The sequence below is a fragment of the Cyprinodon variegatus genome, unplaced genomic scaffold, assembly GCF_000732505.1.
Source record: "Cyprinodon variegatus isolate N-32 unplaced genomic scaffold, C_variegatus-1.0 Scaffold235, whole genome shotgun sequence".
In the NCBI taxonomy this organism is placed as follows: Eukaryota; Metazoa; Chordata; class Actinopteri; order Cyprinodontiformes; family Cyprinodontidae; genus Cyprinodon; species Cyprinodon variegatus.
In genome coordinates this window covers 612,228-626,186 of record NW_015150688.1, presented here as the reverse complement: position 1 = coordinate 626,186, position 13,959 = coordinate 612,228, and the positions used below count along the sequence as shown (strand labels likewise).

Genomic DNA, 13,959 nt, shown 5'->3' with positions numbered 1-13,959 from the left:
CTGCTAGGTATCTCTAAACTGTCCTTATGTCTGTGGTTATGGTTATGTCTCTGTGAGGCACTGCGAAGGACAGATTGCTGAATAAAGATACCAGTCCCCTCACATACAAGCAGTAGAAAATGAATGAGCAGATTTTACAGCAACCGATATGTTTGGTTATAATGCGGTGCTATTCATGGGATAACCAAGCATCTGAATGCAGTGGTCTAGTTTTTGAGATGAAGAAAAAAACTTTACATATTTCACTTAAGAATTCAAAAAGAACGTCGAGCACCTGCACTTTTTAAAAGCAACTTCACCTCTTGTTTTAAACCAACATGTATTATCAATGATTATTTTAACATGCCAGCTGGTTTAGACCCAGGTAAACTGGATTAACTGTAACAGCAGCCAAGCAATGAAAAAAATATAACTCCATCTTGTAAAGGTGATCCGATTAAAACAATCTGCTGCACTTAATGAATTTACCTGTCATTGTTGAGCTGCTTTTTCAACTTATGCCCCCCAGGTAGATATTATACTCAGAATATCCACACTGAGCTCATTATTTGATTGATATTAGGCTAGTATTACAGCACCCCCTAAAATCTAAGATTTATGTTTACTTGGGAACAGAATAGCATTTAATTTTTTCAACTGTTCTTGCAAATATTTAATACCAGGAGTATTTTGATGGAAAGGAAGGATATCAAGCTCTTACTTTAAATATTTTCTAATTGTTCCACCCTCAAAAACTCACCATATTATTGAAATAAGCTGTTCATTTTAAGGACATCACATATCTTATTCGCATATAGAGTATGGTTTCTAAGCAACATAAAAGCAAGAATCTGTTTAATGCGACAGCAGAAAAATGCCGCATTCCATATTGTATTTCAAAGACTGTCTTTTCTTTGGTTCAGGAGAAAGAAATAGGGGTGGTGATGATGCAATGACAAGTAATTCATTTTTACCTGTGGCTCCCGTCCTAGACTGGCTCCTCCCCCGACGGCAACAACAGGAACCCCAGTCTGAGCAGAGACAAACTCAAGCATTGGGGCCAGAGGGGCGCGGTTTGGTGGCGGTGGTCTCTCCTCTTCAAACACCAAACCCTAAGTAAAATAAAGTTTGCTTTAGGTATGAAGCTATAAGAGATTAAATGAATGAGATACAAGAATTAAATACATCATGAGGTGAGCTTTAATATTGTAGTGTAGTGAATGTGACCGGCATAATTCACCTTTGTTATTAAGTGTGGTTCTACATACCGTTCATAGTAAACACAGCACTTTGTTCTGTCTGTAGTTACTTCTTGTAAGTATAACGGTTCAGGGATCGCGGTCCCTTTAAATGTTATGAAGGCGTGATGACGTGTAGCCCCACGCTGGTTGGTTTTGCTGGGCAGCGACATTTTAGTTCATTGTTTTTCCTTGAAAAATAAACAACACACGCTTTGGTGTGCTCAACGTGAGAAATTGTCTCTTGCGCTTTACTGCAATTTCCACAGTAGCATGTTTACAAAAACAAAATCGAATATTACCATCCACCAACTTTAAATCAGAGAGCAGATAAATCACATGCAGGGTTCCTGAAGGCTCCATTCTGGGGCCCCTCCTATTCAATATCTACATGCTCATTTACCATAAATACGCAGACTGGGCGTGAATTTGTTGTATCACTCTGAAAGGCCTTGCTACACCCGAGCAGCTCCTGACTTGGCACACAGATACCGACTTATGTTATTGTTATGTATCTGGACCAATCACAATGTTTTACTTCATATTGCCAATGTTTAGTAGTACATATAGTGTTGTATTCTAACTGTACCTGAATGCAGCCTTTGTAGTTAGTTGGAAAACTGACTCGGATTGTAAATTTCTCCAACCTGCTGTATAGAGTTTAGGTTGATTGGATGTTGCTGTCTACTGCAACCATATGAATAAAACCGTAAACACATTATTCACATTGCTGAGTGAATCATAAGTTGGTAGATTGCTAGCCATTCTTGCATACCTTGGGTGTAGAGTCCTTTAGCACTCCAAAAATGTGTATCTTTGATTGTTCCTTGTCACTGAACCTAACGAAGATCAGTTAAACTGCCTATGCCTGTTGACATCTGAAGGTGATGGGTCGTTACAATGAAAAGTCACCTACTGTATGCCTCATTGAATGGCTTGCGATATGTAAGGAGATAAAAATAAATATATAATGCTCAGAGGTGCAGAAAAATCAAATCGCTTTCAAATTATATTGTAACAGATACTGCTTAAGTACTGTAGGCTGCTCAGCGGCGCAATGGGTAGCACTGCTGCCTTGCAACAAGAAGGTTCCGGGTTTGATTTCCATCCCGGGGTCTTTCTGCATAGAGTTTGCATGTTCTCCCTGAGCATGTGTGGGTTCTATCCTGGTACTCCGGCTTCCTCCCACAGTCCAAAAACACCACTGTTACATTAAATGGCTTCTCTAAATTCTCCTTAGGTGTGAATGTGTGCATGAATGGTTGTTTGTCCTGTTTGTCTCTGTGTTGCCCTGCGATGGACTGGTGACCTGTCCAGGGTGTACCCCGCCTCTTGCCCGTAGACAGCTGGAGATAGGCACCAGCACGCCTCACGACCCCGCTTGGGATAAGCGTGACAGAAAATGGATGCATGGAGGGACTGCTTAAGTGTAGGAGGCTGCAAAGTTTCGGACAATGTTCTTGTGCCTATGCCCCCCATGGTGTTTAAGAACATTAAACAACACACAACACTGGATATCTTCCTTTTTTGGGGAGTGATCTTGGGGACATCAGAGAGACACTGCATGAGGACCAGAAGCTAAGTCAGGCCTAATGACTGACTTGCAACCAACTTGCTCTGAGTTTTCAAAACTTTCAAATGCTGACTAAAGGTGGGAGTCATAAAAGAAAATTCTAGACTTCCACATGAAGCAAATAGTTTGCAGGTCTGACACATTTAGGGACTGATCTTCCAGAAAAAATACAATATTTCTTTTGATGATTTTTGATCATTTCATGTGTTTACTGTTGAGTAAAGACAAAGCTAACAAAATGGACTGCATGATATGTTTTGCTAACATGTCTGGGCTGTTCTTTATAATGAGAGAAAAAGCTTGATTTCATTTTAAACACAGATAAAAAGTTTATGTGTTTTCTCATATACTCATTACATTTTGACTACCAAATTATGACCTAAATTCATTTAATGGGAATCCTCATGTCGTCTTGTTGCTAGCTCACTCAAATTTATTGGGTTAGCATTGTGGATCAATTTTAATAAATTCCAATTGTTCTAAACTACTTAAAAGCTGATTCACATTGCAATTTTTTCAAGATTAACTATAGTTCTCAAACACAAAATCCATGCTAAACTGTAATATGATTGCAAAATCTCATCAGTTACAGTTTTCAACTATGCTTTCCTTCCTTCTTCTTCCAAATAGCTTAGTTTGATTGAGTTTCAATAATTTTAGTCAATAGTATTTAACTGAAATTTTGAATGTTTGACTTGGAGCTGTATGAATTTTGTTAATAAACTATTTTATTTTGAATGGAAATTGCAATTAATTTATTCCATAAAAGTGCAGTTATCTGTTTGATGGTGAATTTGAGTTTGATTCACAATTTTATTTGTTGTTCTAACACACATTTAGTAGGTTGTTTGTTCACAAACAATACATGACAGTCTGAATATTGCCTGATTAAATAACATTAACTACCCCTACTGGGGTGGGCAATGAATATATTAAAATTGCACAGCAATGTTTTACAAAATTGATTGGTACACTATAATTGTATTGGGTTTTTACCAGTCACATTAAAAATTGAATTTGATTAAATGTTATTATACAGTAGTAGCCATTCAAGAGAAGTTTTGTGTGAGACCCTGTAATTTAGTAAAAAGGTGGAGTCAGAGTAAAAAAAAAAAAAAAAAAAAAAGCACCCCCAGGAGAAGGCCAGTGGCTGGAATTTGGAGGGGATTTTGCTGGGAGTTGCAGCGTAGTAGGCTGCTATTCGGTTGGTGTGTGACTGGAAAGGGCCATTTTGAATGGCTGCTACTGTAATTATTTTTAAATTATTAACTGCTTTTGAATCAATTTGTTATGTAAACTTTCATCATTTTTATGAATTGCACTGTACAAATTAACTTAACTGAACTTAATATTATACAAAAACCATGACCTGCCTGTTTCAACTTCTCACTGGCTTGCAGGATTCTTCATCAGCCAGTGGTTGATTAGGTTCGTGTAGATGCTTTATACTTATCCTTACTCTGATGTAAAATAAAGCAACAGACTCAAATGACAGCAGATGAACACCATTGACGCATTTGTAGGTCAGCTAAATATAGCTGGGTTTGTCTTGCTGTTTCTTAAAACACGCTTTTTATCTTTAATGAAAGAACATTGTAAAAAATAATGAAAGCAAAGTAAGAATTTACTTTCAAAATCATATCACGTCCTAAAGCTGTGGTATTGAAGATAATCTGAAAAATAAAAGTTTCATTAGAAAACATTTTTCTTTTTAACGTCTATAAATTTCAGTATTTATTGAACAGCTTCAGAGCAGCTGAACTATTTCTGTCTTAAAGGGTGCCTTTGTTATTTCACATCAGCTGAATTTTTAAACTATTTCAGACAGTTCAGCAGCCATGACCTCAAGGACATCACTGACATATGGGGCTTCTGGTCTGTTCAAATATGGTTTGTCTGAATGCTTCAAGTGTTTTTTTTTCTCAGTGACATGACAAATTCATGGCAAAGCTCAGGAGTAATGTATGAGGAAAATGGGTTGGTCTGAGTAGTATGGCTACCTGTAGGGGTGTAGTGGCCAGCAGCTCACACAGCTGCAACAGCAGGGTTCCTGGACTGCTCTCATTCACTGCCAGGTAAATGACGTTGGCTTGGCCTGATGGTGTCATCACCGTCTCAGTGGAAAGTGCCGCCAGTGACAGGTATGTTGAAGAGGACAAAGAGGCCATGGCAGCGACTCCTGCCAACGAGGCTGTATCCGTCACCCCCCTTCCTCCTCCACCCGGACCAGTTCCCAGACCGGACCCAAGACCCGGCTCGCCAACCCCCGCACCTCCCACCGCCGCCGTCTCCGGGAGCAGGGAGGAGCCAGAGTGGACTACGGCTATGTTGATGCCACCCGAGTCCCTCTCTCTCTCCCGGGGCCGGAGGAGCAGGGGGGGCGAGGGGCGTGCGGGCCCCGTGCAGGCCAGGATAGCCAGTAGCAGTGAGAGGGTAGGCCTTGGGGCCACCATGGGGTAAAGGGAGGGCCAGTGGTGGTTGTCTGATGGGGTTTTGCCAGGTGAGGCCAGGCAGGGTGGAGGATTCTGTTTGAAGGATGAAGGAGATGGCGGTGGGAGCCTGGCAGCCTACAATGCTTCACCCAGTGTGAAAAGGAGACCCTGCAGACAAAACAAAGAGAAACATTGAAAACTGGTCTGCTGCCATTTATATTTTTGAGCCACAAAAATAGTTTGTAATTGTCGCTAATAGAAAAGTATGCATACATAGACTAAATTTAGAGACAGTTGATTAATGGGCGCGTTACTTTTTGCTGACAAGGTATGTACGTGACTCAGAATAAAACCCATTTATCTTTGTCCTTATAAATCATATTCTGACACAATTTCATTTGTAAATAAATTAAAGAGGCAAAACCCCTCTTTTCAGCAACATTTTGTGTTAACTGGGACCATGATTAGGCAACAAGATTGAACTTAATTGCTTTGCGTGTCAAAATGAATACACTTTAGTTAATTTATATACACAGAGATCATTTAAGAAACTAGCCTCAAGACTTGCAGGTGGGTTTCACAAAAAAAATGTGTCAATCCGGATTTAATTTAATATTTATTTTTTAAGTTCTGAAATTGTAAACTTCACAAAATAGGCTTGATTTTGACATCTTGAAGAGGGAAACACTTCTTTAAAAGGAAACAAATATTGGAAAAAATGTTTCAGCCTGTTTACCCCCCCCCAAAAAAAAAACTTAAAATATTTGTTTTCTTCCTCAATACAAACTAAGTGCTACATTGTCTCCATGTGGCTGGTTTCAGAAGAACAATGACTGTAAACAACGTAGACATACAGTATAGAACTGAGAAACAGATGGAAGGTCACGGGCATGAAAGGTCTAGATCAGGGGTCAGCTGCATGTGGCTCTTAAGTGCCCCCGACGCAGCTCCTTGGAGCTTTTTCAAAGATTTATTAAAAAAGATTTTTTTTTTTATTTCTTTATTTTAATGTGGTGTGCAGGAGGTCAAACAAACATTCATTATATTTTCCAATGCTGTAGAAATGTGTATAATAAATGAATAAATTTAAACAATAAATGTTTCAACAAACATTCACCTCCCAGCCATGGAGATCAGTGGTCATAGCCTGCAACACACGTTTCAGTGCAGCACGGTGCCAGGCAAACAAAGCGGCGGGTGTATCTCATATTGATCCCAAAGGGAAAAAAGGGAAGATAGCTGATGAGAACAGAGGATTCAAAGAAGAATGGAGCAAATTATTTGCTTTCATTACCAATGCGGAAGGATTGCCTGCATGTTTGCTTTGTAATGAGAGGTTGTCAAAAAATAAAGAGAGTAATTTGGAAAGGCATCTCCAGGGAAGGCATACTAAATTGGCAGCCGACTACCAAGTTGGGAGTGAGAGAAAGATTGCGATTGCAGAACTTCTGGAGATGGAGGAAGTGGGATTTTGGGGTGAGAGAGCACTGCTCTGATGAATGTCAGTTCCAGCTTGGTCCCTCATGACTCAATCAACTCCTAACCAACAGAAACACTTCCACCATAGAAAGATTTCATCAATACAACGAAACCTAAACCATGTGGTAAAGGGCGGTGAACTCCACGCAGTGAGAGCACACACTGCTCCTCCCTCAGCTCATGCTGCTATGTGACATTTGCTCCAGGATAAACATTTAATCATGAATGCTTATATATTTAAGCCAACGTAGTCCTTTTTTTATAGTGGGCTATGAAAGCCTTTGTTGTCATATGAGGCTTATATAAGACTGATTTGTTTTTTTTTTGGTCCAATATGGCTCTTGGAGCAGTTTGGGTAGTGGACCCCTGGGCTATGGCCAATTCAAGGTGATAATAGGAACAACATGTAGATTAATTAGCACCAGACAACAGAGCACCGCTTCTAAAGAAGAAAAAAAAGGAAACAACAAAACAAAAGTGACATGGCAGGAACCTCAACATGTATGAAGATATATATATATCATATATATATATATATATATATATATATATAAATCAGAGACAAAAGCTGCAACCGCTGAGACTCAAAAGCATTTTCCTAATTTTAAGGATTTCTTGCCACGAGAATCCAGTTGTGTTAAGAGTGATGACCAAAGTTCAGATATTACAGCAGAGCTCAGACAATTTCAGAAAATGGAGTTACAACAAAAGCAGTGCTTAAACAAAGTTCCAAAAATTACAGAATCATAAAATACTGCTTAAATACTGCTCTTACTGTTCAATTCCAAACATCTGAAGCATAGCCGGTCATAAACCTGTGTACTGTACCAAATGCCCTTTGACTGCATCTTATTTCATTCGCTCATACTGAACACCTTTAATTGCTGTTACCACTCTTAGGAGTTCTCTGTAAGCAGACAGTGGCGCTGGGCTTACACTGAACGCGGTGTAGCAGCTGTGCTGCAGAAAATCACTAAAACTGAATGCTGTGACTTGGTGCTACAGATACTGCACCCAGGAAAACAGACGTTCAGGTGGGCTTATGCTGCTTCCAGGAGTTGTCAGGCAAAACTTATTATCGATGCACATAATATATTCCTACTCAACCTCAGCCTCTCTGTTTTTGTTTTCACTGGTTGTTAGCTTAGGTTGGTGGATCGAATTTATTCTAAAATCCACCAGATTTTTTTTTCTTTCTGGCACTTAGCTTTTCCTGTTTGGTGTGTGCAGTGCAAGAACTTATGGTGTACGGCCAAACTTTATTTTCTCTGATCTGAATTTACACATTGATTTCAAAGATTTAGGTTCCTTGTGGTGCCCGCTCGGCAGCTGCACCACGTTTAGAGTGAGTCAGGCATCAACCCACGCCTTAAGGCTGTTTAATATACTGAGACCTGTTTAAGTAAAATGATGGCTTCCAGAGAAGCACAGAGTGAGGCTGTAAAATTTCGCTGACATCGATTACAAAAAAGTATAGGTGAAATTTAATGCATCGAAGAGTTTAAAAAATAAACAAATTACTGCGCCACATAATATATTATTTTTTATGGTTACGCAGTTTATATCACATGTAGTTCACTAACGCACCGACAGACAGCAGTATAGGCTTCAGTCCATGGTAAGATATGCTTAGCAGTCTATAATCCCACTGTGCTGCAGCCAGTTTAGCTATCTAGATGATAAAGGTTCTCCTTACCCACAGAGAAAGCCTCCCTCCTGAGGTATATCACTTCCAAACTCCCCCTACCACTACTTAATGAAAGCTAAACACATCTGTAACTCAGTCAGACGATATCTAACACCCAACGTTCAGTTTACAGTACTATGGTGTCTTATTTGTTACCCTCTGAGAATAATGTGAAGTTGCATAACAGAGCAGTTTTTATTAAACTTTAATGTCTTACTGGAAATCTAGAGAATATATTCGGAAGTAAATAATTTATTCATGTTTTTACCTTGATTCATAGAGAACCCACAGCTTGTTCAACGTACGGTTGTAATAATAAATGTCGACCGTGCATCAAAGTCAATCTGTTTCTTCACAGAACATTTAAATTTTTATTCACTCCTTCCTCCAGGCGGTGTTGGTTGGAGCTGCTTTGGGCTCCCTGCTTATCTCCAAGTTCAATGGGTGAGAAGCAAGGTACGGTCTGAACATGTCACCAGTCTGTCACAAGAATAAGATAAATCCAACAGAAAAAGTCATGTGTTGACCCTTACACATAAGGCTTACTTTGAATCTGCCAACAATGGGCATGTCCCACAGACTGCAGTGAAAAAGTAAGAAAACTGGCGTAAACAGGAAGGAAAAAGTGCATGTTACATGCACAGAAATACCAGATTTAATGTAAACATTATGTACATAGTTGTGCTTTGAAAAGACCCAGATTCAAGTGCTGTTAACACCAATTTTAATATATCTGAGAGAAGAATCGATGAAAATGTCTTAGTGATGATGGTATCCTGCAGTGCAAACTCAATGCACTTTCTTTTTAAGCTAGATAACAGTCTCACGAGATAAGAGATAAGCTGCAGATCTTTAAATAATTTCTTGCACTGCTAAACTTCAATGATGCCCATACCAGTTTAAAGTCAGGTCAAATGGTCAAACAGGTTTTATTGTTACTTGTCCATGCAGAGATACAAGGGATCGTTATCCCTGATTTTTCAAACTGACCAACCAGGGTCTGGAATAAAAATAAACTTTAGGACTAATTTATCAAGAAGATAGAGTGTAAGGTAAGTGTAAAGCAAAGAGCAGTGACTAAACACTGACAAATTTCAATATCTGTTTTAGGTGCTGATTTTACAATCCAAAAGTGCTGTTTCTATATATTTTTTAAATAAATTGTCGGTATTATTTATTTAGTAGGAGTTTAAGAAAAAATGTAATGCAAAAAGTTCTATAGAAGGATCACACAAAGCACCAGGAAGGATTTGTAGGATTAAACAATTAACCCCCGATAGGTTGGAACACACTATATAAATCAAATAAAGCTTGAGTAATTGAATAAATGGAATAAAAAAAATAGACTCTAATAATTCTTTAATTTTGGCAAAGGTGTCACTAAATGAAAATGTATCGATGAGTGCACGGAAAGCCTGCATGATGTGACTCATACCTCTTACTATTGTAAGCAGCCATTAGTCATGCTGTTGGCCTTGGCTGAACTGTCTGCACAAGCTCAGGCTGCTGAGACTCGTATGCACAGGATAGAGTGGGGATGTGATACAGTTTTAGGACTGCAGGCTGCCAAGCAGAGGATCCAGACGGCTGAAAAGCTATTGGCATGATCATAATCTCTGATTGCATGTTCATTTAGAGAAAGTGTTGTAGCTATAACACAGCTTAACATTCGTTTTGGCTGTTTGATTAAATCCTCTGAAAGGAATTGATTTAAAGATTTTGACTCATGACTTAAAACTAATGACTAAAATAATGTATTTAAAATAAAAAAACAAAAACTATTATTTGCTATGTTACTTTATATGGCTAAAAGAAATGAAATGCAAGTTTAAAGTAAAATAATGGATCTGTCTGTTATATTTGAGTGTAGCTGTAACACGTTCTTTCTCTGCCTGTGCACTGACCCACTTTACAGACAGCATTGTTAAAATCTCAGCTCCTTTTATGTTTTCTTATCTTTTCAGAGGACAAGATTATCTTCTCTGTATTGATTAAAGTTAACAAGTGTGCTGCAGACAGTTTGAATACTGTCAAGAGCAGAAGTTCTTGCTGCAGTTTGCTTGTGAACATAAATGACACTTTGCAGTGCTGAACCCATAACTGCAAAGGAAGATTCCCTCTCCTCCTAAAAAGTGTCAGGGTAAATTCATCAAATGTGTTTAAAAGCATCATGAAGATGATTTTTAATCCTATTGAGTTTCAGGTACATTTAAATAAGCTGAAAATGTTTCTAGCTCATGACTAAGACAATAAAAGATGAGAGAGATATTTGCCTTTTAGGAGATTTCCTGAAAAATACCATGTAAAGTTTGTAAAAGTAAGAAACATCCTAAAAAAGAGGCAGGGCAATCCTTCCAAACATTCTACCATGAATCTGAAATAGGTTTAATAGGATTCCTTTGAATTAAATTTAAAATGTGTTAACTTTAGTATTTCAAAAGATTTTATTATTTAGTCCCCTGACAACCCATTTAGCCTGTAGCTCAATGTAAAGTCTGTCATCATAAGCAGTCTGCAGAGCATTCTAAGCAACATGTCTGCTTAAGATCTGTCCTTCTCAAAATATTTAATTAACTTAACTGTCCCACTAACCAAAATAACACATTTGAGCAAAAATTACATCTTTCCATATCATCATGTTTCATCATAGACTTTACAGAAGGTAGTTTGGTACTCTTGGAGGCTAAGGTAAACAGAAAGTTTTCTCAATTAAGAGTAGTGATACAAAAATATTACTTAAAACAGCAAAATAAACTACTCCTAAATATTTGTTTTCTTCTAAAAATAACAGAAGTAAATTTTACCGAGTAAATGTAGCTGGTTGCTACCCACCATTGCTGAAATTATTACAAAAAAATGATGGCAGGTTCATTGACTTCCCCCTTTTGATCCAAATTTCCCACAGCATCATATCCTGCTGTATTTTTTAAGAGCTACTGCAGGCTTTGATAAATGTTGCCTTATTCTGCCAGAAGCTACCAAAAATGGATGCACTCTGTTCATAAAGGGATGGTTGGTGTTGTTTAGGTAGGCTGTGGCAGTATAATTTTGCTTTATCATTAAAGTTGACTGAAGTAACATCCTATTCAGTCTGCAGATGGTAAGGTTCATCTGCTTCGACGTTCTAGACTTCTGGAGGATATAATTTCATTCTATGATTCTAAAAATGTCTTTTTTAAGCTATTTCCGCTTTCTCAAAAAAGTCATGTATTTTATTCTAACATTACTGAGGCAGGATTGTATTTCTCCCTAAAATTTGCAAAAATTGCCTTGTCCAAATCTAGATTACTAAAGGCATTTATTTTCTTGTCATTGGATGAATTGTATTTTTTTTTTGTTAACAAGCAATTAAACAGCTGCAAGTAATAACATTCCCAGCAAGTCTCAGAGTAATTTAACAATTGCATTTAAGCAGGTTTCCAAAGATGGAGCTGAAGGGCCCCTTTCCCGCAGGTTTTAGCTGTTTTCCTGTTTTAACACACCTGATTCAGATAATTGCAGCTCAGCAAAGCTTGTTAATATGCAATCAAAGGCTGTGCATAAGTATGGAAACATCTAAAATCTGCAGGATACTTCCAGTAAGCACTGGTTTTGAACACCTCTATCTACACACATTTATATTCTTAAATGCAATATTGGAATAAAACTAGGGGTTTAATGTCATGTAGACGGCCAAATTGACTTGATAAATAAGAACAACTGAATTGAAACTTAAAACAGATCGACTAATAGCCCTAAACCCATTAAACAACATTACTGTCCAAAGATTTTAAGACACTTTATGTTCGTTTACACTTTGCTTTCAATGACTCATTATTATTGTCTGAATGATTCTGAAAGACTTCTAGCCTTTTTCTTTCGACTGTGACTCAGTCCAGTCCATTATGTTCACATTTTAAAAGAACTGTTATTCAACTAAACACTGACCATGAATCATTCAGCTAAACATGGCTCCTTCTCTGCAGGTGAAGCAGTGTTAACCTTAAACAAAACAACCACATATAAACTGGATGATTTCCATTGACTCAGGGTTGCCTCTGATAGAATTAGTGTGAGGGCATCTCTCAAAAATTAAACAATGTTAATCGACCTCAGTATTCAATGGAAAATCTTTATGTATGCCTCAACTTGTGTCCTGAATTTAAGCAAGTTAGTGCTCTAGATTAATGGATATATTATAAAGGGACAGTGTGTAACAAATTTTATTTTACACACAACCCAGGGTGCAGACAAGGAAGCAGAGTCGCAGTTTAATACACCTCTGTGCAGCTTCTCTGCTGTTACCCGCTCTTTATTCCATCCAGACAATGTCTTGCCCACGACCAAAATCTAATAAATTAGAAAAGATTCCCAAAGTAGTTATTAGTAGTTAGTACTAATATTAGTAGGTATTATATTAAAATAACTCAAATTGGGTAAAAAGTTGAAATGATTAAATGTGGTTTATTTGACATAAGATATCTTTCTTCAAAAAGTCTCCTATTTAAAGACTTGATTTGTGATAATCATATTGATTTGTCACTTATACCGTAAAAGTAAAAAAAATATCCACTGGACTTGGTTTCCAAGATTTGAAGACGTTTCGCCACCGCTCCAGGAAGCTTTCTCAATTCAAATGTCTGGATCCGCAGTGAGTTTGAGTCTTATATAGAAAAAGCCTTGTATTGCTTTGAAACATGCAAATGGTAACCAATGAATGGGTCGTTTGGTTCCATTGTTAGCCTGTAATATCTGAAACCTGTCTATGATTCTGAAGGTCGGTCATAAAGGGGGGGTGGGGTGGCCATTAAAGGTACACTATGCAACCGGTGTTGATTTTCCAGCGACTGACTCTCACGAGACTTCTGAGTCTGTGGGTGCGGGTCGGTGCTCCTGCAGTTGCAAGTGCAGTATTTCCCCCACAGACCACCAGGGCGGCCGAGAATACCTTTGTTCAACCTGAAATGACTCATTTAATCATCCATAACGTTATGGAACACATTAATTAACTGAAAAATGTTGCATAGTGTGCCTTTAAGGGGGGGATCGTCTCCTGTAATACCTGAAACCTGTCTATGGGGGATCATGTCTATGATGGAATTGTATGTAACATACAATTCCGTCATAGACATGATCCCTTCCAGATATCACCACACCTAACCGCTCCAGCCGGAGCCAATACCTCCTTAACGACCGACCCTTAACAATCATAGACAGGTTGATTATGGAATGATTATGACCTGGATGACTGAGAATCTTCATCAGCATATTGTCACTCATAGAAACTTGGCTGCTGCAAGAGGATTGTGTGAGCATAAATTAGGAAACTCCTGCTAGTTTTTTTGCATACCTAGAAATTCTGGGCGAGGAGGAGGAGTAGCAACAATCTTTCAGTCTGACTTACTGATTACTCCAAAGGCAGTAAATAATTACAACTCTTTTGAACATTGCGGTGGGCGACAGTGGCGTTGGATGTTGGAGTTTGCACTGAAATCGAAGGGTTGACGGTTCAAGCCCCGGCTCCGACTTTCAGTGTCGTTGTGTCCTTGGGCAAGACACTTCACCTGCATTGTCTACTGATGGTGGTCAGAG

General features: G+C 38.4%; 1 protein-coding gene across 2 annotated transcripts in view; it reads right to left on the bottom strand.

The window, feature by feature from the left end:
* Window positions 1-13,959, bottom strand: part of LOC107089017 (glutamate receptor ionotropic, NMDA 2D-like) — a 244,606-nt gene that overhangs the window by 133,942 nt on the left and 96,705 nt on the right. For both annotated transcript variants that reach the window (XM_015381530.1, XM_015381531.1), the window contains exons 2-3: window positions 4,791-5,390; window positions 954-1,091 (exon numbers count right to left, since the gene is read on the bottom strand). In XM_015381530.1, coding sequence (XP_015237016.1) covers window positions 954-1,091; window positions 4,791-5,243 — 591 coding nt within the window. In that variant the 5' untranslated portion in view covers window positions 5,244-5,390. The remainder of the gene's footprint in view (window positions 1-953; window positions 1,092-4,790; window positions 5,391-13,959) is intronic.